The sequence below is a fragment of the Cetorhinus maximus genome, chromosome 22, assembly GCF_964194155.1.
Source record: "Cetorhinus maximus chromosome 22, sCetMax3.hap1.1, whole genome shotgun sequence".
Lineage (NCBI taxonomy): Eukaryota > Metazoa > Chordata > Chondrichthyes > Lamniformes > Cetorhinidae > Cetorhinus > Cetorhinus maximus.
In genome coordinates, this window is record NC_135900.1 from 14,801,185 (window position 1) to 14,828,388 (window position 27,204).

At 46.5% G+C, this 27,204-nt stretch overlaps 1 protein-coding gene across 3 annotated transcripts in view; it reads right to left on the reverse strand.

Annotated features, from left to right (window-relative positions):
• Positions 1-27,204, reverse strand: part of LOC144696487 (monocarboxylate transporter 2-like) — a 158,260-nt gene that overhangs the window by 75,799 nt on the left and 55,257 nt on the right. The window contains exons 2-3 of one of the 3 annotated variants that reach the window (XM_078567839.1): positions 20,439-20,495; positions 19,548-19,788 (exon numbers count right to left, since the gene is read on the reverse strand). In XM_078567839.1, the coding sequence (XP_078423965.1) occupies positions 19,548-19,761 (214 nt within the window). In that variant the 5' untranslated portion in view covers positions 19,762-19,788; positions 20,439-20,495. Of the gene's footprint in view, positions 1-19,547; positions 19,789-19,877; positions 20,016-20,438; positions 20,551-27,204 lie in introns of those variants that run through there. The other 2 variants (XM_078567837.1, XM_078567838.1) reach the window with 2 other exon arrangements.

The following is a 27,204-nucleotide window of genomic DNA, read 5'->3' on the forward strand; positions in this document are numbered from 1 at the left end:
ACTGCTGCGGGGAGGTGTCAATGAGGTGCTCTCCAGCAGGTGAGCCCCAGCCTAATCTAGAGCTATGACCCATCGAGGTAAGTGTCTCTGTGCTGGTGGAGGATACTGGTGAGCGCAGTGACAGTGCTTCCTCAGTGGCTTCCTCAGCTACCTCATCCGAGGGGGTCTGGGGCTGGGGCTGGGGCTGGGGCTTACATTGGCCCTCCTTGTTTCTCTAGATCTGCTGGTGCCTATAGTAGAAAGAAGAGAGTTTTAGCTCATGAGCAAGCAGAATACAAGATTGCATGTGACTCACTGGGAATGTCAGGATTTGATGAAATGATGGAGCTTTGATCCATACTAGGTTGGTGGGAGAGGCCGATCTCCCCTTCCCCACAGGGGCAACCCCCCCGTCCTCCCCAGCCAGACTGGTGGCATTCTCCTCACACTGGGTGAGGGGAACGATGTCGGCCATCCTTCCCCCAGTCTGGGATCTTTCCCGTGTGTTGTGGGCCAGCTTGCCCTGGATGAAGACAAAAGAAAGGGATGCGATGAGGAGGGATGGAGCCAAGGTTGGGAAAGAAAGATGCATGTTCCCCGTGTGTGATGAGCCCTCCCCAGAAGGGGCTGAGGATGCAGCGTGAGCAGCATGATGGATGGGGTGGAGGTGATGTGAAAGTTTCCATCAGCAAGTCAATGGTGATAAGTGCCCCCCACTAGTGGTTCCGTTAGATCCCTGAAGAGGATAACCCTGTGAGGAGGTGATGCCATGATGAGAGTTTGATACTGGAGGGAGTTGAAGGATGACTTACCCTGGTAGAGCAGATGAGATCATCCATCCTCTTCCTGCACTGGGTGGTGTTGCGGGTACGGTAGCCAGTCACACTGATGCCCTCTGCTATGGCCTCCCCGGCTGGAGAGGTGGGGCTGGTATCCTTTCTGCAGCCGTCCCTGGGATTAAGCACATCCCTATACTGCTGCACTCCTTGGATCAAGGCCTTGAGGATGTCGGGGCAGAAGCAGGGCACAGCCTTCTTTTTCTGGCTCGTAGGCTTCTTCTGGTTTCCACACATGTGTGCGTGTGTGAGAGTGTGTGTGTGGGTGTGTGTGGGTGGGGTCTGGGACAGCTGGACTGGAGAGAGTGAGATGTGTGCGCTCGGGTAGCATTTAAATATGGCACCTTCCACCCGCCTGGTAACAGCAGGCGGATGAATCAGTCCCCGACCCACCAGGGGATTCGAAGAGATATGCGCCTGTGCATAATTAATGAGCTTCCCAGCGAGGGATCGGTCCTGATTTCCCGCCATTGCGACCAGCGGGACACACGCCGCGGAACCCACCCGCCATAGCCCCTGGTTTCAAAACCGGAAAATTCCACCCAGTGTCCTAGGGTCCTTCTGACCACGGGGGCACTTGATGGCAAAATAGGGATGACCATTTTAAAAGTTGCCCACAAACAGAGCACACAGATCAACAATCTCAAGGTTGTTGGCCTGCAAAGGCTTTTCCCAGGCATCAGGGATAGTCAGCGATTTGACATGTCAAACCCGGGGGAGAATATTCCACCTGTCAGGCGGGCCGCTCAGGAGCGGGTGCAGAGCCAATCACCACCGGCAATCGGCTCCGCGCCGCCATTTTATGTGGGCGAGCCAATTAAGGCCCACCCAGCGTGAAGCGTGGCTCCCGAGGATAGAGGGAGTGGGCGGGCGGCAGCGGGAAATGCAATGCCCGCCGGGTCACCATGGGACCCGGCAGCCTGTTTAAATAGAGCGCAGGCAGCCTTGCAAAGGCTGTTCATCATGGCCAACAGAAGGGTTCCCCAGAGCACTGCCAGAGAGCAAGCCAGGCAGGAATGTAGGGCAATGAGGCCTTGCGCCCCCTCGGTTTTCCGACGATTGCCTAGCTGCCCTCCTGGAGGAGGTGGCAACGCAGCGGGAGGTCCTCGTTTTGAGGGATGGGAGGCGGAGGCTCCCCCCACCTGACCAAACGTGCCTGGGAGGAGGTGGCCGAGAGAGTCAGCTCCCATAACGTGGCGCGACACACGTGGGTCCAGTGCCGCAAGCGATTCAATGACCTCTTGCGCTTGGGAAGGGTGAGTACCATGTTGGCAGAGGTCACTTAACACAGCAGTGAGCAGGCTGTCTCAGATGCCAGTGCCAGCCAGGTGGGAGCACCTAGACGTAGCACCCAGATAAGTAAACTTAAGGCACCTTAGGCACACCACAGGTTTCTCACTGGTGGTTTTATTTTGCCCCACTATGAGTTGATGACAAGTTGGTGTGATGCGTAACACCTTTGCATTCAGTTTATTTTCTGCTTCATTTTGTTAAACCATTAAATTTTGATATGTGAGCATGGCTCAGGGTGATTCCTTACTTCTGCAGGTGGACGGGAACCCATGATGTTATGAGTGACTTGTTTGTCATTGAGCTTTATTGACAAGGCCCTTAGTTAATGTTCCTAACCAGGCAGATTTTGCTCTCAGGTATCAAGTATGGAGTCTGCAGCCCTGGCTTGTGTTGGAGGTCCATCTGTGGTGTTCTAGCTGAAGGTTCATTGGATTAAAGCCTCCCAGGTCTCCCTGCCTCCCTGGAGGATGCCCAGGTCAGCGTCTGCCCCCTCAGCGTTCTCCTGTGTGTGCTCATCCTCGGACTCACTACGTGCAGCTAGAGCAACTGCGTCTACATCTTCTTCCTCCACTGTGTCCCCCCTTTCCAGCACCAGATTGTGGAGAGCGCAGCCTGCAACCACTATCAGCAACACATGACCTGGGGAGTACTGGAGTGCGCCCCCTGAGCGGTCCAGGCATCGGAAATGCATCTTGAGAAGACCGATGGTTCTCTCTACCACACTCCTTGTGGAGGCGTGGCTCCTATTGTACCAATGCTCGGCCTCTGTTCTTAGATGGCGGAGAGGCGTCATGAGCCACCTTCTGAGGGGATAGCCCTTGTCACCCAGCAGCCAACCATCAAGCTGGGCTGGAGCACTGAAGAGCACCAGCACCTGGGAGTGTCTGAGGATGTAGGTGTCATGGGAGCTGCCTGGGTACCTTGCACAGGCTTGTAGAATCTGCATCCTGTGATCACACACTATCTGCACGTTCATGGAGTGGAAGCCCTTCCTGTTGGTGAAGGCACCGGACTCACCTGCTGGTGCCTTGATGGCCACATATGTGCAGTCGATTGCACCCTAGACATGGGGGAAGCCAGTAATCACTGTGAGGCCTCTGGCTCACTCTGTTTGGTTGGCCTGGTCCCAACGGTAGTGGATGAAAGCTAATGCACCTGAAAGCTAATGCCTGAACAGAGCATCTGTCACCAGCTTGACACAAGTGTGGACAGCTGATTGGGAGACTCCGCAAAGATCAACCACCGACCCCTGGAAAGAGCCGGAGATCTATAAGTTGAGGGTAGCCGTGACCTTCAATGCCATTGGCATTGGGTGCCCACCCACACAGTTGGTGCTGATCTCAGGGCCTATCATCTGACAAACGGAGGTCACTGTCTCCCTTGAGAGACGGAGCCTCCTTCGGCTCTGCACCTCAGACACATTGAGGTAGCTGATTCACCGCCTGTAAACCCTGGCAGCAGGATAATGGCGTCTTCTGCGGCCCCTTCTATTTTGGACTTCTTGTTGGCCCTACGTCCCTTGTGCCTGCGCCTGTCCTCCCAAAGGTGGCTCCCCCGGAGGCTGAATGTGAACTCTTGGCTTCCTCCCCCTTCTGGCTCTCCCTTCCTCAGAGGAGGAGGTGTCTCCAGTGGAGAGCACAACTCCCATGCCCAGGCTAAGGGAAGGCTTCCTGAAACCAGCAGGGCCCCAGAAATGATGTTTACCCAGAGTCCTGACCTGAAGCCTGTTACTCCTGTCCAAGTAGCTGTGAAGAGTTTTGAAGTATTCCTGCTCACACAGGCAAGTATCAGTAACTTTAAGCATTCAATGTCTGACAAATAACACTCGCGATCCCACTCACCCCTCTTATCCCGCCCGTGGGTGAGGTTTATAAAAATGTGGCCTACCCACCTGCCTGTTGCACCCATGCGACAACCTGAAGATTACACAGGCCCCGAAAAATCTCCAACAATTGCTGCCTCAAGGGCTTTAAGTGGCTCGTTAATCAATAGCAAGCGCGCATCAGAGGTCATCACGCGCCCGCCCACCGAAATATCACGATGGCGCGCGGTGATGTCGGGACACTCGCCCGACGTCACCGCGCGTCATTTTACATGTTGGCGTGCGAGGCCCGCCCCCGCACGCCGATGAGAAAATTCTGGCCCTAAAGACACCGGCATATGTCAACTGCACAAGCATAGGATTCATGCGTGCACAGCGTCATTAGGGTATAGCTGTGCAGATTCCAGCAGCAAGGAGAACTTCATGTTACACAAAGCCATGGTCTTTTTCATATTGCTCTATTGATAGTGAGAATGTTCGTCTACCCTTCTTTGAGGAGTGCCATGGGATCTTTTGAGCTTACCTGGGTGGGAAGACAGGGCCTCGGTTTAACGTCTCACTTAAAAGACAGCACCATCAATGGTACAGCACTCCCTCAGTACTACACTAGAGTATCAGCCTGGGTTGTGTGTTCAAGTCTGTGGAGTGGGAATGGAACCCATAAATTTTATCACTTTAGAGGACAGAGTGCTACCAACTGAGCCAAGGCTGTACAATGTGATGATTTAAACGATGCTCCATTTATCTGGCTCTTCTCACTCACCATACGAAGAAAAGGACATTTTTTTGCATGAAGACATTTCCTCTTTAAAAATTCAGCTTACATCGCCAGATGAAAAAAAACACAAAGCGTAAATTTGCTGAATCCATCCGGCGGGCACGGAGGAGATAAAAATCGGGCTTCTCATGCAGACATGGGAGTACTTTTAAACTAGGAGCACAATAATTTCAACCAGGATCCCCAAAAAAAGAGATCAAGCGAGCTTGTAAAATATAAATTATTGCAAGTGAGCACATCCATAGAGATTGCGTGACCTAGAAAACCCAACTCAGTCTGACAGTCACCTAAATGCTTTTAAGACAAGGGGGAAGAAAATACAAACTGTGATTTTAATGCAGGCCCCAGCACATAGATAACAAAAGGGCCTTGATAAGTCAAACCACACAAGTGAATCTGGACAGTGCAACCTCGATAAATTTCAGCGATTTCTGGCACAAAACTTCAGTACTTCGGTGAACAAGGTTGCTTGAGAGCATGAAATAGAAATGTGTCAATAATGCGGCCGTTTGCTGTATTTTCTCCCTCCCACGGCCTCGCTGCATGTGAATAACTCATTGTTTGGACAATGATAACATTGGGAGAAGTAAGACCAATGCAAAAGTGAAGCAAAAGCAATACTGTATCTGTCCAGTGTAATTTAGAAAGTTTGTGCAAGTTGTTTATGTCCTAGTGAATGAGGTCTACTCCTTCTGTCAATGGAACGTTTTTATTAACCTCTGGCTGCAGTATTATTTCTTCCTCCTGCTCCAAATGTCAAATGATTGAGACCCTACCAACATAGGAATGTGGAAATACTGAAAGTAGTGGTGGCTGGTGACCTTTTCGACAGGTGAGGCACAGCTATTTATCTAACAAAACTAGTGTTACCATGGCAACCAGCCTTTCGCACATATGCCGTGTGTTTTACTTACTTGTCCACTTGTCAAAAAAAGAGGATGAGGTGGATCAGTGAACAGCTGAGTAGAGAGAGAGCCAATGATCGTTGTGATAAAGCTAAATTGTACACATTGTTATCTGTACTGTACACTTCTCTCCTGCCAAACTCACACCCCAGACCTCTCTCTCTCTCTCTATCTCTCTCTCTCCCTCCAGCCTTCAATTCTGGCTCTGAGTCAACACAACCCCTCCGCTCACCTCCGTATTGCTCCACTAAGGCCCCGGTCTGCTGCCAACAGGGACGGCCCCATCACAACCCCACACCTGCAGGCCTCACTTGCCCGACCAGATAAGCCAAAGGAAAGGTGATGCCATGAGCAACTGCCATGTTCTTGCATTCTATTCCCAATTGCTTTCCCAAGTGTAATAGTTTAGGAAGAAGGGGGGAAATGCATTACAACACCCTTCCCATGGAATGGTTTGTGCTCCAGGTGGGTGAATACAGACTAGTGGATATTGAAATGGTATATTAACCGTAGCAATCATTTAGACAGTCGTGAAATGGTGGCTAAGCTCACCTTATGTTGCCTTGTGTTTTACCCCCTCATTTATACAAATTAACATGTGTTAATACCCAATTGATTTGCTTTACACTTGTGCATGAATAACACTGGTGCGACAAGGATACTAGACAAAAAAAGACGAAGGTCCATTGAGTTTGCCACCTACCACCCTAGTAGCTCCATGATGCAACGCTAATTGAGTTGTTGATTAAGCATAGTAATCGCTGTCAATTGGTTCACAACACACCCAAACATGAGACAGAAAACCTTAGTGCAGAACTTTGGGAACCATAGGTCCAAAATCATCTTTTTTCAACCGAGAATATCACAGCTCAAGTTTTTCATATATTGTATCCCAAAATGTTATCAGAAAGATGTCCATCCAAATGGCATTTGAATGAATTAATATTAACTGCTGTCATCATCTTCTTTAGGATCTTATTTCAAAGACTGAACAGTCATTCACTGAAATATTGCTTCCACAGATTAAGTTTTGAATTTATCCCCTTCAAATGCACACTATTCCTCTGGTTCTACTGTGCTCAGCAAGGTGAAATAGGTTGCCATAGCTAACATTACCAAAATGCTATAGAATCCTAAAAGGAGCAATCAAATCATATCTTAACCTTCACTTTCCCAGTGAAAAATACCCAATATGTAATTGTTCCTCATAATCCAATTCCTCCATCCTCTCAATCTCTTCTGTATCCTTTTAATAGCTACAACAGCTGGACTGTGGAAAACAGAACCAGCTTTGAATAATCTTGACACAATGTTGACCTTTTAATTCTTCCCAACATGTTTCTTCCCAAAAGCAAATCATTGCAGATGCTGGAAATCTGAAATAAAAAAAAAACAGGAAATGCTGGAAATACTCTGCAGCGTCTGTGGAGAAACCGAGTCGATTTTACAGCTATGTGACCTTTCACCAGGAGTTCAGAGTTCTGAGGAACGGTCACAGACCTGAAACATTAACTCTGCTTCTCCCCCAATAGATGCTGCCTGACCTGCTGAGTATTTCCAGCATTTCCTGTTTTTATACCCATTGCATTACTCACTGTCGATGAGGATTGTTGCAACAGCTTCAATTAACTGCCAATCAGGGCTCCCAGATTTCAAAGTTTGCTTCTAAATTTGCAATGTTACAGCAGAAAAACAATTAGTTCTATAGATAGCCGAGAAGGTGACAAGTTAAGAGATTCTTCAATCTTTGTAGCTTTTCACGATAAATTGCAGCAAGTACCCAGTTCCTAACTTGCTACCACCCTCTGTCCTCTCCAATTTCTCCATTCGTCCTGCTCTTCTGCCCTTGAGAGAAGCATAAAACTCTCTTTTGTACCCTGCCACTGGACCTGACAGGAAGTCTTGAATTGTGAGCAGGGAGCAGACAGAGTGGACCAAATCCAAGATACGTTTTCACCATTGGTTTTCCTAGCCTGGGTTTCATGTCCTGTGAGCTTATTTCAACAAGTTGGACACGTTGATAGATTTAGCTGAAGTAAGGTAGGAGCAGCATAAGCACTGGAATGGACTAGTTCGACCAAATGGCCTGTTTCTGTGATGTGCATTCGATTTAATTCAATTAAATTCAATGGATATGACATCTTGAAGGGAGAGATCTGACTTTCCAATGTACACGTCCAGAGAGTATAGGCCTCTCTAGGAGCACTGGAGACAATTTATTCTAAGGATATCAAACTGAAAAGCAGCTCTACACTTGGAGGAAGACAGGCATGGCTTTGGCAAGTTAATAAAATTCTCTTTCCTCTGAATATCAATGGCAGCTTCCAAAATGGAATTCAGTATATACTTGATAAAGAAAATATTTGGATATCCTGCAGGATCCTGTCACATCTTCCAGACACTGCATAGCACTTTCACATCCCATTAATTACTTTTCACCTTTGTCATGTAGGTCAACATTACAAGATCTCACAAACAGCAAAATGAGATTATGTCCTCAAGATCTCCAGGATTGAATCATACAGCAGAAAATGAGGCCATTTGGCCCATCATGCCTATGCCAGCTGTGTGAAAGAGCTACCTAATTCCCACACCCTGATCATGGCTCTTCTAAAGGTTTTTTTCCTTTAATTTTGCAGGTTTAAAAAGAAAGAAAGACTTGCATTTATATAGTGCCTTTCATGACCTCTGGAGATCCCGAGGTGGTTTGCAGCCATTTGAGCACATTTGAAATATTGGGCAGAATTTTCAGGCCCCGCCGAGATCAGGAACGGAGGCAGACTAGGCCCGAAAATAATGAGGCCAGCTGGTGTGCTGGTTCCTGAACCCATTCCCAACAGCGGCCATCATATTAAGGAAAAAATATTAGGTAAGTAAGGCGTTAGCTGCACTGCTGCAGCAAAATATGGACCATGGTCTCAATCACTCAATCTGGTAGGGAGTGAACCAAGCAACAGGAGATGGAATTCAGAATGTTGAATGAATGCATGGTGGAATGGAATAGCAGGCAACATAGGAGAAAGAGAAGGTCCTTCAGCCCCTCTAGACTGCTGTGTCATTCAAAAAGATCACTGCAAACCGGTAACTCAACTCCATTTACAGACCTTAGCTCTTTATCCCCGAATACCTTTACCTAATAAAAATCTGTCAATCTCACCCTTGAAAATTTCAGTTGGCACGGCTGCAGTGACACCTTGGAGTGAGAGAAGTCCAGACTTCCACTCGCCTATGTGAGAAACTACTCCTCAATAGCCTAACTCTAATTCCACTGACTTTAATAAAAAAGAAAAATCTGGTGAGGTGGATAACAGGCGGCTGATCCTCTTCCAGCCATTTCAATGCCCCTGAAACTTGAGGTTTGTTCATTACTTTTCAAATGCAGTAAACAACCCTGCGACCCGAGGTTTTAAAATGCTTGGGCTGGGGATTCCGCTGTGATGAGAGCGGAGCCCCTGCTGGAGAAGACGAGAGACAACATGAGGAATGGCAGGGGTGAAATTAAACCTGCAGGAAATACATCAATCGGTCAAAAAATAGCCCTGAGCAGATGAAGCTATCAGTCAGATGCAGGGGTTTTGTTCAAAGTCCCATCCCCTGACACTTTCCTTCTCCTGATCGGTTCTTCTGCCGACAACTGATTGACTCAATGACAAGGCTAAGGTGCACACGCAAACAGCCAGCAATCCTTGTCCATCAATCCTTCCATGAACTTAGAAACGATAAAACAGCAGTGAATGCAAACACTGCAGTTTAATAGTGTTTTTAAATGAGGGGGTATCACACACCATTGCATTGGATAATTCTCCCCATGCTTTGATACCAAGTACTCCCAACAGTTGCAGAATGGGTTTGTCTATTTCAAGCCAAGTATAACCAGACTATCATGTTATCGTCCTAAGATAAGTAAAGGTCATCACTTGCTCAACATATCTTTTGGCTGGACTCATGCTCATTTAGCTATCTGTCCACTCCCACTGGAAGTAATGAATGAAAATAATGAGACATGTTGTCAGTTCAGGAACTCTGTGTCCTAAATTTCGCTTTGACCCCTTGTAGACAACCAGGCAATTCCAAACAGACTTTCAAGTTTTGTTATCAGTTTGCAATATTCACAGCACTCCACATCCAGGGGCTGAATCTTTAACCCCAATTAGAGGTGGGCATCTTCGGAATTTCACACTGCCAGCCAACCTGCCTGTTTCTTGGCTCCATCCCACCCCCAGGCCATTTTCTCAGAAGTGAAATGGGGGTCCTGGCAGGGCTATCTGCCAGCAAGCGGTAGTGGCTGTTAAGGGCCTGTTAAGGGCCTATTGAGGCATATTGTCAGAGATGGACTGGAATTTGCGGCCTCCAGGTCTGCTAAGGCAGCAGTGGGCATTGCAACTACAGGTTTCGAAGCCCTCCCTGCCATCCTGATGCGCCCTCTCGCTCACTTACCCACCATGACATCCTGTTGCTGCTTCCAAATTTCAGAGCCTCCAAATTGGCACTCCAGCTTTGAGAGCCCAGTCTCCATCCTGAATTGGATGCCAAGCCCACCGTCTGTCCAGTAATTGGCCAATTTGGGGAAAATCACAATGAGTAACTATTCCCCACGCAGTGTGGGCCCCATTTGAGCCTGATGAAGGGTCCTGAAGCCCGTGAGCAAAATCCTGTAGCAAGAGGCAGCTCTGGTTCAATGGTAGCATTTTCCCTTCTTGGAACAGAAAGTTGTGGATCAAGCCACACTTCAGAGTCTTGAGCACAAATTCTCAGCTAACACTTCAGTGAAGTGCCGAGGGAGTGCTGCCCTGTCAGGGGTGCTCCCTTTTAGGTTCGATGTTAAACTGAGGGCCCAACTGCCCTCTTGAGATGGGCATGCAAGTTCCCGTGGCACAATTTCGAGGAACAGCGGAGGAGTTCTCCTTAGTGTCCTGGCCGATATTTATCTCTTAACCAACACCACTAAAACGTGGCCATTATCACATTATCACTGTTTTCTGGGGCATTGCTCTGCACAAATTGGTTGCTCCATTTCCTACATTACAACAGAGCCTACACTTCAAAAGTAATTAATTGGCTGTAAAGCACTTTGTGACATCCTCAGCTCATGAAAGGTGCTGCACGAGTATAAGCTCACGTTCTCTTTTTCAGTATTGATCTGCAACACATTGGAAAACCATACGATTGTGTAGAACTCTCAGTTCCTGGTCAGCTGCCTATATTTTTAAGATGGCAAATGCCTGCAGATTAATGTGTGCTTGACAGATTGAATGCTGTAGCTTACTACTCACCCTGCATTTGCTTTACGCAGAACTTCACATCATTATTGCTTTTGCAATTGCTCTCTGGAACATGAACTGATAAAAAGCAATCTGCAAAGTTCAATAGAAACAGTTCATAGCGTTTGTAAGACCATAAGACCATAAGACAGAGGAGCAGAAATTAGGCCATTCGGCCCATCGAGTCTGCTCCGCCATTCAATCATGGCTGATAAGTTTCTCAACCCCATTCTCCCGCCTTCTCCCCGTAACCTTTTATCCCCTTACCAATCAAGAACCTATCTATCTCGGTCTTAAATACACTCAATGACCTGGCCTCCACAGCCTTCTGTGGCAATGAATTCCATAGATTCACCACTCTCTGGCCAAAGAAGTTTCTCCTCATCTCTGTTCTGAAAGGTCTTCCCTTTACTCTGAGGCTGTGCCCTCGGGTCCTAGTCTCTCCTACTAATGGAAACATCTTCCCCATGTCCACTCTATCCAGGCCTTTCAGTATTCTGTAAGTTTCAATCAGATCCCCCCTCATCCTTCTAAACTCCATCGAGTATAGACCCAGAGTCCTCAAACGTTCCTCATATGTTAAGCCTATTTTGTATTTTGTAGCACTTATTGGAAATGGTCTTCTCTTTTTAAAGTTCTGTGGGGAGACAACTGCAGCAGAAAATTCTGCACTGAAATCTTGAATTCCTTACAATATCATTAGTATACAACTTGAAAAGGATCAAAATCAACTCCTAAAAGAGAAACAGAAAAGGCCTGTTGTTATAGTGCGCAAATACAGAAAGCAAAGAAAATGCAGCCCACAGAATCAAAGCTACATAGCTCAGATACAGGTATCTTCAAAACATACCAAGGAAAATATACTTTGGGGTAGATTTTCAACTGCCCCCCCACAGCTGTATAAGGGGCTGCCCTGGCAGATCAGCCACCCATTGTAAGAACAATCCACTTTTCATTTCCATCCCTGGGCGGTGAGCTGAACATCTCCTGCGGGAAAGTCCTAAAAATGTATATCAAGTTCTGTAGGTGTGATGTAAAATATCGGCGAGAACCAAACTGCTATAAAGAGCACTAACTTACATTTCACACTTAATATCTTTCGTTAACTGCTTTCCTGTCACATCTTTTCTTTTAATTCAGCATCATTAGCAAGACCAGCATTTGTTGCCCATCCCTAATTGCTCTTGAGAAGGTAGTGGTGAGCTGCCTTCTTGAACTGCTGTAGTCCATGCAGTGTAGGTAAATCCATTATGGGAGACGGGTCCAGGGTTTTGACCCATCGACAGGTAGTGGTGTTCTACTGCTGCCTTTGTTCTTCTAGGTGGTGGAGGTCCCTGGTTTGGAAGGTGCTGTCAATGGAGGTTTGGTGAGTTGCTGCAGTGCATCTTGTAGATGGTACATACTGCTGCCACTGTGCGCAAGTGGTGGAGGGACTAAATGTTTAAGATGGTCGATGAACTGCTGATCAATTCCTTTGTCCTGGATTGTGTGTCGAGCTTCTTGAATTTTGTTGGAGCTACATTCATCCAAACAAATAGAGAGTATTCCATCACATTCCAGAGTTGTGCCTTGTAGATGGTGTTCAGGCTTTAGGGAGCCAGGAGATGAGTTACACTGTAGAACCCCCAGCCTCTAACTTGCTTTTTTAGTCACAGTATTTACATAGCTGGTCCAGTTCAGTTTCTGGCCAACGAAGATTGATGGTTGGAGATTCAGCGATGGTAATACCATTGAACATCAAGGGGGGATGGTTAAGATTCTCTCTTGCTGGAGATCGTCATTGCCTTCCATTACCTAGAAGAACAAAGGTAGCAGAAGCATGGGAACACAACCACCTGCAAGTTCCCCATCATGCCACACATCATCCTGACTTGGAAATACATTGCGCGTTAATTCGCTGTTGCTGGGTCAAAGTCCTGGAACTCCCTTCCTAACAGCACTGGGTGTACATACATCATGTGGACTGCAATGGAACGAGGAAGTGGTTCATCATCACCTTCTCAAGGGCAATTTGGGATGGGCACCAAATGTTGGCCTTGCCAGTGATACTCACATCCCATGAACAATTTTTTTAAAAAGAATCAACCTTTGCTGATACACTTTCTCTGGATAATTAGGGATTTCTCAGTCCCACATACATCCCAAAGTCCTTGGCTCTGCCATTCCACAGGGCTATCTGCAGGTTTCACCTTAACTTCATTGGAGGACTGACACAAGTGCTAGAGGAGTGACTTGAAGAGTTTAGGCCAGTTTTACAAGGGTTTCATCAGCCTTCCACTCAAGTTAGTGTTGGAGATTGAAGAAACCATGCAGAAATTGAGTCCTCTGGTTTTAATTCCATCAGCTAGCTTCACAGAATCTTAATGGCAGAGAAGGAGGCCATTCAGCCCATCATGTCTGCACTGGCTCTCCAAATGAGCATTATGACCTCGTGCCATTGCCCTGCCCTTTCCTCGTACCCTTGCACATTAGATAATTATTTGAATAAAAACAATGTCCTCTTGAATGCCTCGATTGAACCTGCCTCCACCACACTTCCAGGCAACGCATTCCAGGCCCGAACCACTCGTGTGAAAAAGTTTTTTTCTCACATCACACTTGCTTCTTTTGCAAATCACTTTAGTTCTGTGCCCTCTCGTTCTTGATCCATTTACGAGTGGGAACAGCTTCTCCCTTTCTACTCTGTCCAGCCCCCTCATGATTTTGAACATCAAATCTCCTCTCAGCCTTCTTCTCTCTAAGGAAAGCATTCCAAACCCACGACCACTACCACCTTGAAGGACAAGGGCAGCAGATAGATGGGAACACCACCACCTGGAAGTTCCCCTCCAAGTCACCCACCATCCTGACTTGGAAATATATCGCCATTCCTTCACTGTCGCTGGGTCAAAATCCTGGAACTCCCTTCCTAACAGCACTGTGGGTGTACCTACACCACATGGACTGCAGCGGTTCAAGAAAGCAGCTCACCACCACCTTCTCAAGGGCAACTAGGGGTGGGCAATAAATGATGACCCAGCCAACGAAGCTCACATCCCGTGAATGAATGAAAAAAAAACCTCTCCAATCTATACTCATAGCTGAAGTTTCTGGTACCATTCCTGTAAACCTCTTCTGCACTCTCTCCAATGTGTTCACATCCTTCCTACAACATGGTGCCCAGAACTGTACACAATATTCCACCTGAGGCCTAACGAGTGTCTTATACAAATTCAGCATAACCTCCCTGCTCTTGTACTCTATGCCCCTATTAGCAAAGCCCAGGATACTATACGCTTTATTAACTGTTCTCTCCACCTGTTCTGTCACCTTCAATGATCTATGCACATATACACCCAAATCTTTCTGCTCCTGCACCCCCTTCAAAATTTCACCCCTTATTTTATATTGCCTGTCCATGTTCTCCCTACCAAAATGCATCACCTCACACTTCTCCACATTGAACTTCATCTGTCTCCTATCTGCCCACTCCACCAACTTGTTTATATCCTCCTGAAGTTCCACATCGTCCTCCTCGCAGTTTACAACACTCCCAAGCTTCGTATCATCCACAAACTTTTAAATTGTCACCTGCCCACCAAGATCTAGATTATTAATATATATCAGGAAAAGCAAGGGCCCCAATACTGACCCCTGGGGAACTCCACTACAAACCTTCCTCCAGCCTGAAAAATATCCATTGACCATTACTCTTTGCTTCCTACTTTTCAGCCAATTTTGTATCCACATTGCTGCTGTCCCTTTTATTCCATGAGCAATAACTTTTCTCACAAGTCAGTTATGTAGCACAGTGTCAAATGCCTTTTCAAAGTCCATGTACACCACATCAACAGCATTACCCTCATCGACCTTTTCTGTTACCACTTCAAAACACTCCAGCAAGTTAGTTAAACACAATTTCCCCTTTAGAAATCCATGCTGGCTCTTCCCTATCAAACCATATTCTTCCATGTGATGACTAATTCTATCCCAAATAATTGTTTCTAGAATCTTGCCCACCACTGAAGTTAAACTGACTGGTCTGTAATTGCTGGGCTTATCCTTACAACCTTTTTTGGACAAGGGTGTCATGTTTGCTATTCTCCAGTCCTCTGGCATCACCACGGAGTCTAGGGAAGACTGAACGATTATGGCCAGTGCCCCTGCACTGTCGCTTTCTTCAATATCCTTGGATGCATCTCATCCAGTCCCGGTGCCTTGTCAACTTTATGTGCCGACAGTCTATTCAACACTTCCTCCTTATCAATTTTGAACCCTTCCAGTGACAGTTTCCTCGTCTGTCACTATGACCTGGGTAGCATCTATCTCCTTGTTTTCATTTGATAGAAGTATTGTAATAAAGAACAAATAGCAATGGAATTAACCCATGGGGAAATGCATTACGCAATATAAATGTTGTAGCAACAGCTGAAGGCTGGTTTACCTCACAAAAGAAGCCCCTTTTCCTGCCTGTGTAATATGTAAAAGAAATCATACTGCTCCATACCCAATCTGTCCTCTCAAACTGCAATGGTGAATTTAAATACTTTGCTCCAAATTAAACTAATTTAATTATACATCTGCTATTATTTGACCCTGATCGAAGACAGAAGGGCGTCCTGCCCAAAATTGAGCCAGTAGATGCTGGCATGTGAACAATTTAAAGCTGGCCAGGTAAAGTTGAACACAATAGATAATTTAAGAATGAAATTACCAAACACGTTATCCAAGTTAAAGTGTAACCATTATATCAAATAAACCACCAACTTACATCAGATAACACTGGATAATCATTTACCAATTTAATCTTTTCTAATGCTATGATCTCTGTAGAGACAGATAAGTACGACAGAGGAATTCAAACTTCCAGCTATTAGTTACGAAATCCATGGGATGCCATGGCATACAAGGCTATGGGCCTAGTGCTGGAAAATGGGATTAGAATAGTTAGGTACTTGGTTTGACAGCACAGTTTCGATGGGCTGAAGGGCCTTTTTCTGTGCTGTAGGCCTCTATGACTCTAAAAAAATACATGACAAGATTCCACATTTTGAAAACACTTTACTGTATAAAATGACTAAAAACACTATTGGCTAAATACTACTTTCTTTTCGTTGGCAATTTATACTTTAAAATAACAAACAGAATTTGCCCCTTTCTACTTTTAATGACAACTGAAAACCCCAATTTTGTTATATTACTTGGTCTCTTAATTAGACATCCAATCCTCCCGAAACCAATCCACATTGTGATTCACAGCTCCCAAAGGTTTGACTTCAGCTTTTTTTTTCCCTTTCCCAGTACTATCTTTCACAATAAGAGTTTTCCTGGAGATTCTCCTTCTAGCTCCAGTTGGGTGAACTCTCCAACCTTGTTCCGACTCCTCGCAAACATGGTCGTCAACTGATTGTGAGCTCCCACCTTCATTCTGCGTGGCAAACAATAGGGTCAGCATTTTCTCTGTTTAAGGCTCAGGCCTGGCTGACTATTTATTTTGCTTTCCACCTCCCAGTTGGCTGCAGGCCCCACAAGGCAATACTCCAACTCCAAACCTGCTGTCCAATTTGTGATATTTCTGGGTTTATAGGGAAGCCTGCGACCCAATCTCAAAACGGCTCCCTCTATCCTCTTCTCCATGGCAACAGGAAACTCATTAGTTTTGTATCTAAGTAGAAATGCTAACCAATTAATTTTATTCCCAACCTGCTTCCATCTTATATCTAAAGGAATAGTTCACAACACAACCTTTCTGGGTCCTTTGGGGAGTCCTCATTATGGGTGTAGAAACCGCTGTCATTGTCTTGAAGTGGAAATACCTTGCATCTCCCTCTAAATAAAACAACCTGAGTCTCTTTTGATCTCTAACAATTAAACCACCCAGGCTCACTGTCAAGCAGGCTCCAACGCAGGTCACATGATTCCTTTCATTTACCATGAATTTAAAGATACAGTCCCAAGCATTAACACTTTTATACACCAAAAGACATAGGCCAGGAATTTCCAGCCCCACCAAAATGGGACCCGCTGAAGGGCATGTGTTGGGCCAAGCAAAAAGTCCATTGACTTTCAGCGGGACTGGAAGATCCCAGCGGCGGGCAGGGCCTGAAAACTCATAAACCTCCCAATCGTAACATTGGTAATATATAATGGATAGCCAACAGAAATTCCTTGTTATCTTGTTGAAAGCAATTAATTACATGGAATGCAATTAACAATTAATTGATTAGCAATTAATTACATAGAATGTTCAGCACAGAAACATTCGGCCCATCCGATCCATGCTGGTGCTTAGGCTCCATTTGATTCTCCTCCCAGCTCTCTTTATCTACCCCCTAGCAGCATAATTTTCTATTCCTTTCTCCCTCATGCGTTCTTCTAGCTTCTCCTTAAGTCCATCCATGCCTGAAAAATAAGAACTTCTTTGCACTGAGCAGCTAAACATAATGGTGGCACAGTAAATAGGTCTTGGGGAAAAGACTGGTGTAAGATACCATAGCCTTTACCATCAAGATAGTTCTTCAGTTGTAGGTTAAATGGAATCAATGTCCGAGGTGTGGTTAGATAGATAGTATATATTGAAGCATGTGCCCTACCAATGGATAGATTCTGAAAACGGCAATGTGCATGGCCAAGTGGTAATGCACAATTCTGGCAACTTCTGCCAACTTATTCCGTTGTTCGAAAAAGATCTACGCAGGCCAGAAATGTGAAAATTCTAAAACACACCTATATCATTGGGATGAGGACTCATCCGGGCTGTGGGCTGGGAAAAATGATGCCCAGTGCGACAAGGCATTGGTGATGCCCAGTGGGAAAGACGCTGGGGAAAGCCAGTGAGCGGGACAAGCTGTTGGGGATGACAGCTCCAGCTTTGTCGCTATCAGTAACCAGGATAAATGTCAGTTCCTGAGATAGTTCTCCATTCTGCTTTACTCACCAAATGGTGCTCTCACCACAGTCCAGGCTGCCAATGGTGCCAATGCGGTAAAAGCAAAAGGGGGATTAATGCCAGGTGAATCAGGTCAAATGCAAAGAGAGCAACATTATCATTGTTATTCGTTACTGGAGTTAAGAACACAAAAATATGCGCACTATATAATTTGACCGTACCAACTCTTGATTCAGAAAGCATCAACATGACTCAGACAATCAACGAAACTCTTGAGGAGCCCACACCTACCCTCAATCTCGCCTTACAAGCCACAATTTCAAATGGATTCTGATTATATATGAAGGGCGGACAAGACCGACCTCACAGGAGTAGCATTCCACAATCCTCAATGTTAAATGTTCTCAAAATGTGAAATTACTTTGAAACTACATGTACTATGGGCAGAATCTTCATGGTCTGGGGTACATGTTGGGAGGTGGGAACGAAAGCGAGCATGATCTCCGCTCAGGGGCGGGACGGCTGGTCACATGGCATCTCGTGCTGGTCAGCTCATTAGATATGCATGTGCAAGGAGCACGGCGAATCCCGCTGCAGGGTTGGGCAGGATGTTGACACACCCGCTGCCTCCTCTTTAGTTGGACCACAGCCAGAAGAAGGGCAGTGTTGTTTTGTGCCGCCATGTATGTCTCAAGAGATCTGTGCACAAATTGCAGTGATCCATCTAACCAGCATATTCTTTTATGCTGTCCCTTTGGCCCTGAGCATTTGAGCCAATGGGAAGCCTTGTAGCTAGCATCAGTATAGCCCTGGCCTCCCCACCACCCCACCATAGCGACACCCATCCTGGACGACCACAGGTGAGTTCTCTTCTCATTCATACATTACGTGCATGGAGGCAGCAGCATTGACCAGGTAATGAAAACCATGTCCGCGCGCCCTCACTCAGATCCTATTGGGTTTCCTTCCATTACCCTCGAAACACATTCAAGAGACCCTTGCCTTGCCATTATAGACGTACCGCCGAACCCATTATCAGCCATGACCATTTACCTGGGATCTACGAGGTTCCTAATCAGCACTTTGTCACCACCAACCTCCCACAACCCCGGGGCAGCTAACCCCTGCTTTCCCTTGGGATGCCACCACCCGATCAACGCCTCATTGAGCAACTCTCCCCAAAGAGAAAAAAAAAATAGTCCCTGCTCACTCCAAGTCCAGAAAGTTGACTACCTCGCCTGCTGCACGCCGCTTCTATGCAGTCATAGAACTGAAGGCACATATTTCTTGCTCGGCCATAACTTAATTAGGAAGGGGAACATAATTCTGGCGAGCTGGCCTTTTAATCAACATGCATGTCATGCAGATGCATACAAATGCGCTTCCTGATGCCCGCCGCCAGGAAGCTCCTCCCGCCTTCAAACTTCCCTGGATTTAGTTGCAAAAGTTCATCCCCCTGTTGGGAAGTCTCCCATTCAATTACGTTTCCCCACCCGCCTTGCTTCCCGCTCACGGGAGCAGCACAATATATCGCCTTGTATGTGTATCGTATCCACATCAAAGATGGGCATTATAATTGAAGTATCTTTGTTCAAATGCACAACATTATTTTTTTTTTCTTTCTGAATGTCAAAGGTGCTATATAAATGCAAGCTGTTGTTGTTGAATATGCTTCCTTCCTAGAATTTCAGAATTTGAACGAATGCATTTCAGCAAACTTATATCAATTGTGCTCCCTTTCACGTTAGAAACACTTGGTGTAAGCTGGTTGCCACGTTCAATGTAGTAAAGGTTTATCAACCTACCTCCAGCATACATAACAGCTAGTGTCGTTGAAGAGATCCATGCAATCTCGCTGTATGAGCTGTCAAAGATATCCTGAATCTCCTTAAAGAACACAGTTATGGCTTTGGGAAATGCATAGGAAAATCCAATCGAAATAAAAGCTCCAAGGACCACAGCCCATCCCCAGTCACCATCTGGGGGAATATATTCCTGGGCTGGCGCTGGTGGTGGCATCTTAGACTTCTCCTTGTTCTTGGTTAACTGGAAGAAGCAAAGACAAGTCATTTTAGAAAGATGTGATTAAACAAAATGTTAAGCCAAATCTTCTTTACCTTGCCTATTAGTCAAACCTGTGTGGACGTCTAGATGTTCAAAAGGCTTCCTTGAGATAGCCTTTTCAGGGGTAGCTTTCTTGTGAAGCGTTATTAACAGTACACCTGATTTGAGGCTGTTTAAATGCAGGGAGTATAATAATAACATAAAAAGCAGACTGGTATTTTCTGCTTGGCATAGTTCAATATAAATACACACAGAGTAGGAGGAGACATACAACGTCAGTCAAAGGATTATCTCACTGCACATGTCGTGACTTAAATCACCGAAGTAATTGCATTCTCAACAACTTGGCCCATTCAGGAAATCACTGCTGCAAATTAAAGTGCGACCACAACTTTAGGAGATGGAACAGAGAAAATCCAGCGGGAAGAAAAACTGCAATGCCAGCCAATTTAAACCAGCCCTGCATTAATCAGTGCTTAGGGCAAACAATTTAATCTCTCCTTTTAATTCCAGGTAAATTAGAATAGTAAAGCTTGAGACGAAATCTTTAGACATGTGTGATTTTCACTTCAAAGTTAAGTAAAGAAATATAGCCGAGTGAGAAGTGCTGGAGTTTCAATATAAACCCTGACCTTATATTCAATAGAACAGAACTGTAACTTAGTCGCAAGGTCAGCCAGAGAGGAAGCCTGGTAAAGAAAAAAAAAAATTGTTTTAATGCAATTGCACATTCATTTCCAAAGGCTCCAATCAATACAGCTCTGGCTGATCCCATTACCCCACACACACAACTTATGAATATTCTGCAGTCACCAGCTGTCTGCCCATGCTCATTAACAAAATTACATCTTGCCAAATGATATCAAGGCCTGCTAGAGGTGACCTTCCTCAGTAATGTTTCAAGGTCTCGCTGCAGTTTGTTCTCCGCCAATCCTACAGGAGCTAGGATTCACCTTGGGAGTCGCACGGACTTGACAAACTTATATTGTTTGGCTCAAACCATCGCTGCGCTCAAAGCTTTAAAGATGGTCGTCGGTTTTGGCAACACAAATAAACGGTGTTTGATTTTTCTCCTTTTTTCTGAAGGTCATGACTTCTCTCCCCACAGATGCCCTCTCATTCAAATTTTCATGTGCGAGCCCAAATGAAAGGGAGGTATCAACAGCTGCATTACGTGGCGTATTTTTCCATAGAACCATAGAACACTACAGCACAGAAAACAGGCCATTCGGCCCTTCTAGTCTGTGCCGAAATATTATTCCGCTAGTCCCATTGACCTGTACTTAGTCCATAACCCTCCAGACCTCTCCCATCCATGTATCTATCTAATTTATTCTAATGGGCTTAATGGATGGTAATCAGGGACAGAAGCCTGAACTACTTGATTTATACACTATTGGAACAGGAGTAAGCCAGTTAGTCCCTGCATTCAATGAGATATTGGCTGATCTGTGACATAACTAGTCTTTGCACAATACACCGTAATAGCTTTGGTGAACAAAAATCCACCCAATTTAAAATTATCAGTTGACATAGCAAGGTTACGGGAATAAGGCAGGGCAGTGGGACTAGGTGGAATACTCTTTCAGAGTTGTAGTAATGATAGTTTTGATAAACGTAGGACTGTAGCTTTAAGAATAACTCTGTGTTGTAAGGTCACATGATCTGTGTAAACCAATGGGTTAGCAGTGCAGGGAACCGCTGAGGGGAGTTCTTCTTTAGTTATAGAGTTTGATACACACGTGTAGTTGCTGCTGCTGACTTGTAAATAAAGTTAAATGTGTTCACCAAAAAAAGTTGTCTGGAAAATCAACCCTTATAACAAACTGGCGACGAGGATAAATCAGCTCCGGTACTGTCCCTCACCCAGCGATTGAGAGTATCTAAGTTCATTAAAAATAAAAGGAAGATATGCTCATCCAAGATGCCACAGTTTGGCAGAATCGATCCCTTTGAACTAGCCACGGATGACTGGTCTCAGTATGTAGAAAGTCTTGCGTTCTGCTTTCAAGCCAACAAAATCACGGGGGAGGAAAAGAGGCGAGTGATCCTCCTGAGTCTTTGTGGGAGCAAGACCTACAGTTTAACTCGGAGCTTGACGGCCCCCAGCGCCCCAGATTTGAAGGCTTTCAGTGAATTAGTAGACCTCATTAAGAGACATTTTCAACCTAAGCTTCAGTCACAATGCAGGTTCAATTCACAGAATAAAGCCCCAGGGAAGACCATTGCTACCTATGTGGTGAAATTAAAACAACCAGTGGGATATTGTGATTTTGGTGAAATCCTGAATGACATAAGAACTAGGAGCAGGAGTAGGCAATTCAGCCCCTCGAGCCTGCCCCGCCATTCAATACGATTATGGCTGATCTCATTTCGGCCTCAACTCCAATTTCCTGTCCTCTCCCCATAACCTTTCAACCCATTACTAATTAAAAATCTGTCTACCTCCTCCTTAAATTTATTCAGCGTCCCGGCATCCATTGCACTCTGAGGTAGTGAATTCCACAGATTCACGACCCTTTGAGAAAAGTAATTCCTCCTCATCTCTGATTTAAATCTACCACCCCTTAGCCTAAAACTATGGCCTCTCGTTCTAGAATGCCCCACAAGGGGAAACATCCACTCCACATCTACTTTGTCTATCCCCTTTAGCATCTTATACACTATCCCCTTTAGCACCTTATATACCTCAATTAGATCTCCTCTCATCCTTCTAAACTCTAGCGAGTGTAGGTCTAAACTGCTCAATCTCTCCTCATAAGACAAGCCCTGCATCTCTGGGATCAATCTAGTGAACCTCCTCTGAACCGCCTCCAATGCAACTACATCCTTCCTCAAGGGGACCAAAACTGTGCACAGTACTCCAGGTGCGGTCTCACCAATGCCTTGTACAGTTGCAACAACACTTCCCTATTTTTATATTCTATTCCTTTAGCAATAAATGCCAAAATTCCATTTGCCTTCCTTATTACCTGCTGTACCTGCATACTAGCTTTCAGAGATTCATGCACGAGGACACCCAGATCCCTCTGCACTGAAGCATTCTGAAGTTTCTTTCCATTTAAATAATAAGTCGCCTTTTTATTCTTCCGACCAAAATGGATAAACTCACACTTATCCATGTTAAACTCCACCTGCCAAATTTTGGCCCATTCACCTAAACTGTCCATACCCATTTGTAAATTTCTTATTTCTTCATTGCAACTTACTTTCCCACCTATTTTGGTGTCATCTGCAAATTTAGCTATAGTACCTTCTAGCCCGGAATCCAAGTCATTAATATAGATTGTAAATAGTTGGGGCCCAAGGACCAAACCCTGTGGCCCCCCACTAGTTACAGCTTGCCATCCAGAAAAAGACCCATTTATTCCAACTCTCTGCTTTCTGCTGGTTAGCCAATCCTCTGTCCAAGCTAATATATTACCCCTAACTCTTGTGTATTATCTTGTGTATTAATCTTTTGTGCATGCTTAGGGATCGTTTGGTATGTGGCATGCAGGAGGATGCTATTCAGCAAAGATTGCTGACTGAAGTGAATCTTGATTTTAAGAAAGCGTTAGAAATAGCGCTTGCAATGGAAAACGCTGTAAGGGATTCACAAGCGATTCATGGAAGGGGTGGAGAATGGCCCCGTTCCCCTGGTTGGGCGGGAACAGTCAGCTGAAAGCAGCACGAAAAGCCGGGACTCTGCCACGAAGCGGAAAATACCCCCCGCTAACCGAAAACTTAGATGAAACAGCTTCCAGCAGAGTCAAAAACTAATTTTTATATACGTGGAAATGATCATACTCCTCATGATTGGCAATGTGAAAAGGCAGAGTTTTAGTTTTGCCCCAGAAGTGGACAAGGGTAATGAAACATTGCAAAGCGAGATTTAAAAAGGCTTCCAGGCACCAATCAAAGCCCAATGAAGCCTATAGTGTAGAAGAGCCAGAAACAACCAATTCTGACATTTATTCATTATTCGGCATGAAAGTTGGGAAGACTGAGCCAATTATTGTCACAGTGCAAGTGAATGGTAAACCCTTAAAATGGAAGTAGACACGGGTGCTTCTACCATGTAATAGGAGAACACACTTTCAGACATCTCAATAAAGGTGATCAAAAATTAAATTTTGAACAAACATCTGCCAAGTTGAAAATGTACACAGGCAAAGAAATCCAGGTAAAAGATATCAACAGAGTAATGTTCAGTATAAACACCAATCGGCACAGCTACCGATGATGGTGTTAGAAGGCAGAGGACCAAGCCTCCTAGGTCGAAATTTGTTGAGGGAAATTAACCTTGATTGGCCAGTGAGATTTCCAAAAAAAAAATAGCAGAAAGAGTTCCTGAGTTGAAAAAGGAACAAGGCAAGGTACTTCAGAAAGAGCCTGGAAAGTCCAAGGACCGCATCAGGATGAAAAAGGAGTGTGTAAGCACTCAGCAGCCTGAAGAAATGAAGACTGTCTTAAACAACAACATGGAAGAACAGCAGAAGAAACTCAAGGAGACTCTGCTGAATGACAGAATTCCAGATGAAGTGGGTGAGCTTCGTAAAGAAAAGGAAAATCTGTTGAAAGACCTTCACACACGACAAGAATCCCTCACGTCAAGGTTTGTACCTCTGGAAAATTACGAAGAAAAACAAGAAAAATTTAACATCTATGAACAAACTGAGGAACCAGTTGGCAGAGAAGACGCGGCAATGTTCAAGTTTCCAGGAGGAAGCCAACAGAAATAAGAAGGAGACAGAAGAGCTGAAGAATCAGCTAAATGAAGCTAAAGAGGCTTTGAAAGCAAAAGTCATAGAACTTTAAATGATGCGAGCAGATAATGAAGTCCTGGGTAGCTCAACTACCGAACTAAGACAAGGTGAGATTTCTCCTGAGAGAAGTTTGGCCAACAGTGAGGTCAAAAAGAAGGCCGAGACTAAACCCTGTGGTAAAACGAAGATGACATGTAGAAAGAGGATGCAGAATTACTGACGAGGCACTGACTTTGGACAATTCAAAGACTAATGCTTCCCAATTTGGAGGGGAATGTGGAGCTGAGCGACGCTGCCCGCGATCGGGTCAGCGCCACCATTTTACGTGGGTGGACCCATAAAGGCCCGCCCAGCGTGAATCATGTCTCCTGAGGACAGCGGGAGTGGGCGGGCGGTGGCGGGACTGCAATGATCGTCGGGTCCAATGGTGACCCGGCCGCCTGTTTTAAAAGGTTGCTGCAGCCTTTCAAAGGCTGCGAATCACGGCCAGTGGAAAAGCTCCCCAGGGCGCTGCTGGTGAGCAGGGCAGGCAGGAGGGTAGGGCAGGGGGACACTGTGCCCCTCGTTTTTCCAGTGATTGCCTTGCTGCCCTCCTCCAGGAGCTGGCGGCACAGCGGGAGGTGCTCATACCCTGGACGGAAGGAGGAGACCCCTCCACATGGCCAAATGTGCCTGGGAGAAGGTGGCGGAGGTGGTGAGCTGCTGCGACGTGGTGCGGCGCATCTGGGTCCAGTGTCACAAACGCTTCAACAACTTGTGCTCAGGAAGGGTGAGGACAATGTTGGCACTGGTCACCTAACCCAGCAGGTCGGCTTCCCCCCCTGCCGCCCACCCCAAGTCTGAGTGTAGTGACTACATTGAATCATTGACGCCATGTGCCGTTCGCTGGGTGGGCCAGCAGATATTGCCCATGCCGAGATCACCCTGAGAGGGTGGTGAAGAGATGGGCTCTGCACCCGCAGTACGTGGTGCACTGAGACCCACATTCTTGGTTTGGGGGCAACCTGGAGGAGCTGCACCCTGGCACAGTGCTGGAACTCCAGAACATGTCCAAGTCAGGGTGATGACATGCTGGGAGGGGAGCTTCTAGGTCGTGTGGCACCGATCGATCTGCTGCCCTCTACACTCCTTGTGCTTGCGCCTCCTTGCTATGGAAGGTTAGACTGTGTGGTGCCTAATGTGATGTAGGCAGCATTTGGCCAAGGGGGTGGGGGGTGGTTGACAGGCCTGGCATCTTTGTGTGAATGTTCAGCAGCAGTGAGGTGAGTAGGCACTGGAGCCCTGCAATGTCCCACTATGGTTGGGGTGGACCAGCCACAAAGAGAGTCCAGGTACAAGTAGCACTAATCAATGCTCTTCTCTCCTTTTCAGGAGAAGAATGCTCATAATGCCACCAAGCTGGTGCGAGCTGGTGAAGGGCTGGCCCAGGTAGCGATGCTTAGCCAGCCTGAGCAGGAGGCCCTAGATCTGGAGAGACGCCATACGCTCAGGTCCACCGGTGCTAGTGAGGCTGGGGTGCCACGGGCAGGTACGTTTGCCCAGCAGTGAGGTCACCATTGTTCTCCCAGCAGCCATAGCAGTGCTGAACGTTCAGTGATTGAAGTTTGCAACATGGCTCGACCATTGCTAATGGAAGCATGAGTGCATAATGATCCAGGGGACAGGGATGCACATTGATACTGTTTCCACGTTAACTGATCCACTGTCCTTGTTCTTCCTTTCAGCATCAGCGGAGCAGGACAGGGAGGAGGAGCAGCAGGGGCCCCCTCTCACACCTGAGGGTCTTTAAGTCTCACCAGAGTCACACCATCTCTGCCAGGCAGGCACCAGCGCAGATACTAGCAACTCGGTGGGAATTAGAACATTGGCTAGTGCCCCAGGGCACAGCGGTGAGGGCACTTCACAATCAGAGGAGCTGGCAGAGACAGAGGGACAGTCGGAGGACTGCAGGGGACCAGGCACATGCTCAGTCGGTGGCTGATGATGTGCCTCTGGAGCCGTCCGCAACGCAGAAAGCACAGGAAATGCGGTCGGGTGTGCGGGAGCATCTGGGGGAGATACATGAGGCAATGCTCTGCTTGGTGTCCATGGTAGAGGAGTCTATGCGGACTATCGCCGAAACAATGAGCCTCATGTCCGAGCGCCATGCGTCCTCTATGGAGGGAGTGGTGACTCTCGTGGAGAGCCTACTCCAGTAGGCCCATCAGGGTTTCCTGGGGATGCGCTCTGACCAACAATCCCTCACATCGGCATTGACCTCAGCTGATCAGTGCCAGTGTGGGAGATGGTCTGGGCACCAGACTTCCCAGCTCGGTGCCCAACCATCCACGGTGAGCAGGGAGGTCTGAAGCGACCTCATGTCGGCACAGCAGCTGCCTGTCATCTCTGCGGGCACCTCTCAGGGCACTCCGGATGAGGGCGGCAGCTCCTCCGCCCCTCTCTCAGTGACCGTTGCATCCGGTGAGGCTGTGACGACTGGGGAGATGCCAGCTGTGGAACTGGCAGCTCCCTCCCAGGCGGGGCCAGCACAGGCTCAATGGGGCAGAGGACGACCGCCAAGGTCATCGAGGCCAACAGGACAGCAGAGTCAGCAGGATGGCTCAGATGCCACTCCCAGCGAGGGGTCAGCTCCAAGACGTAGCACCCGGAA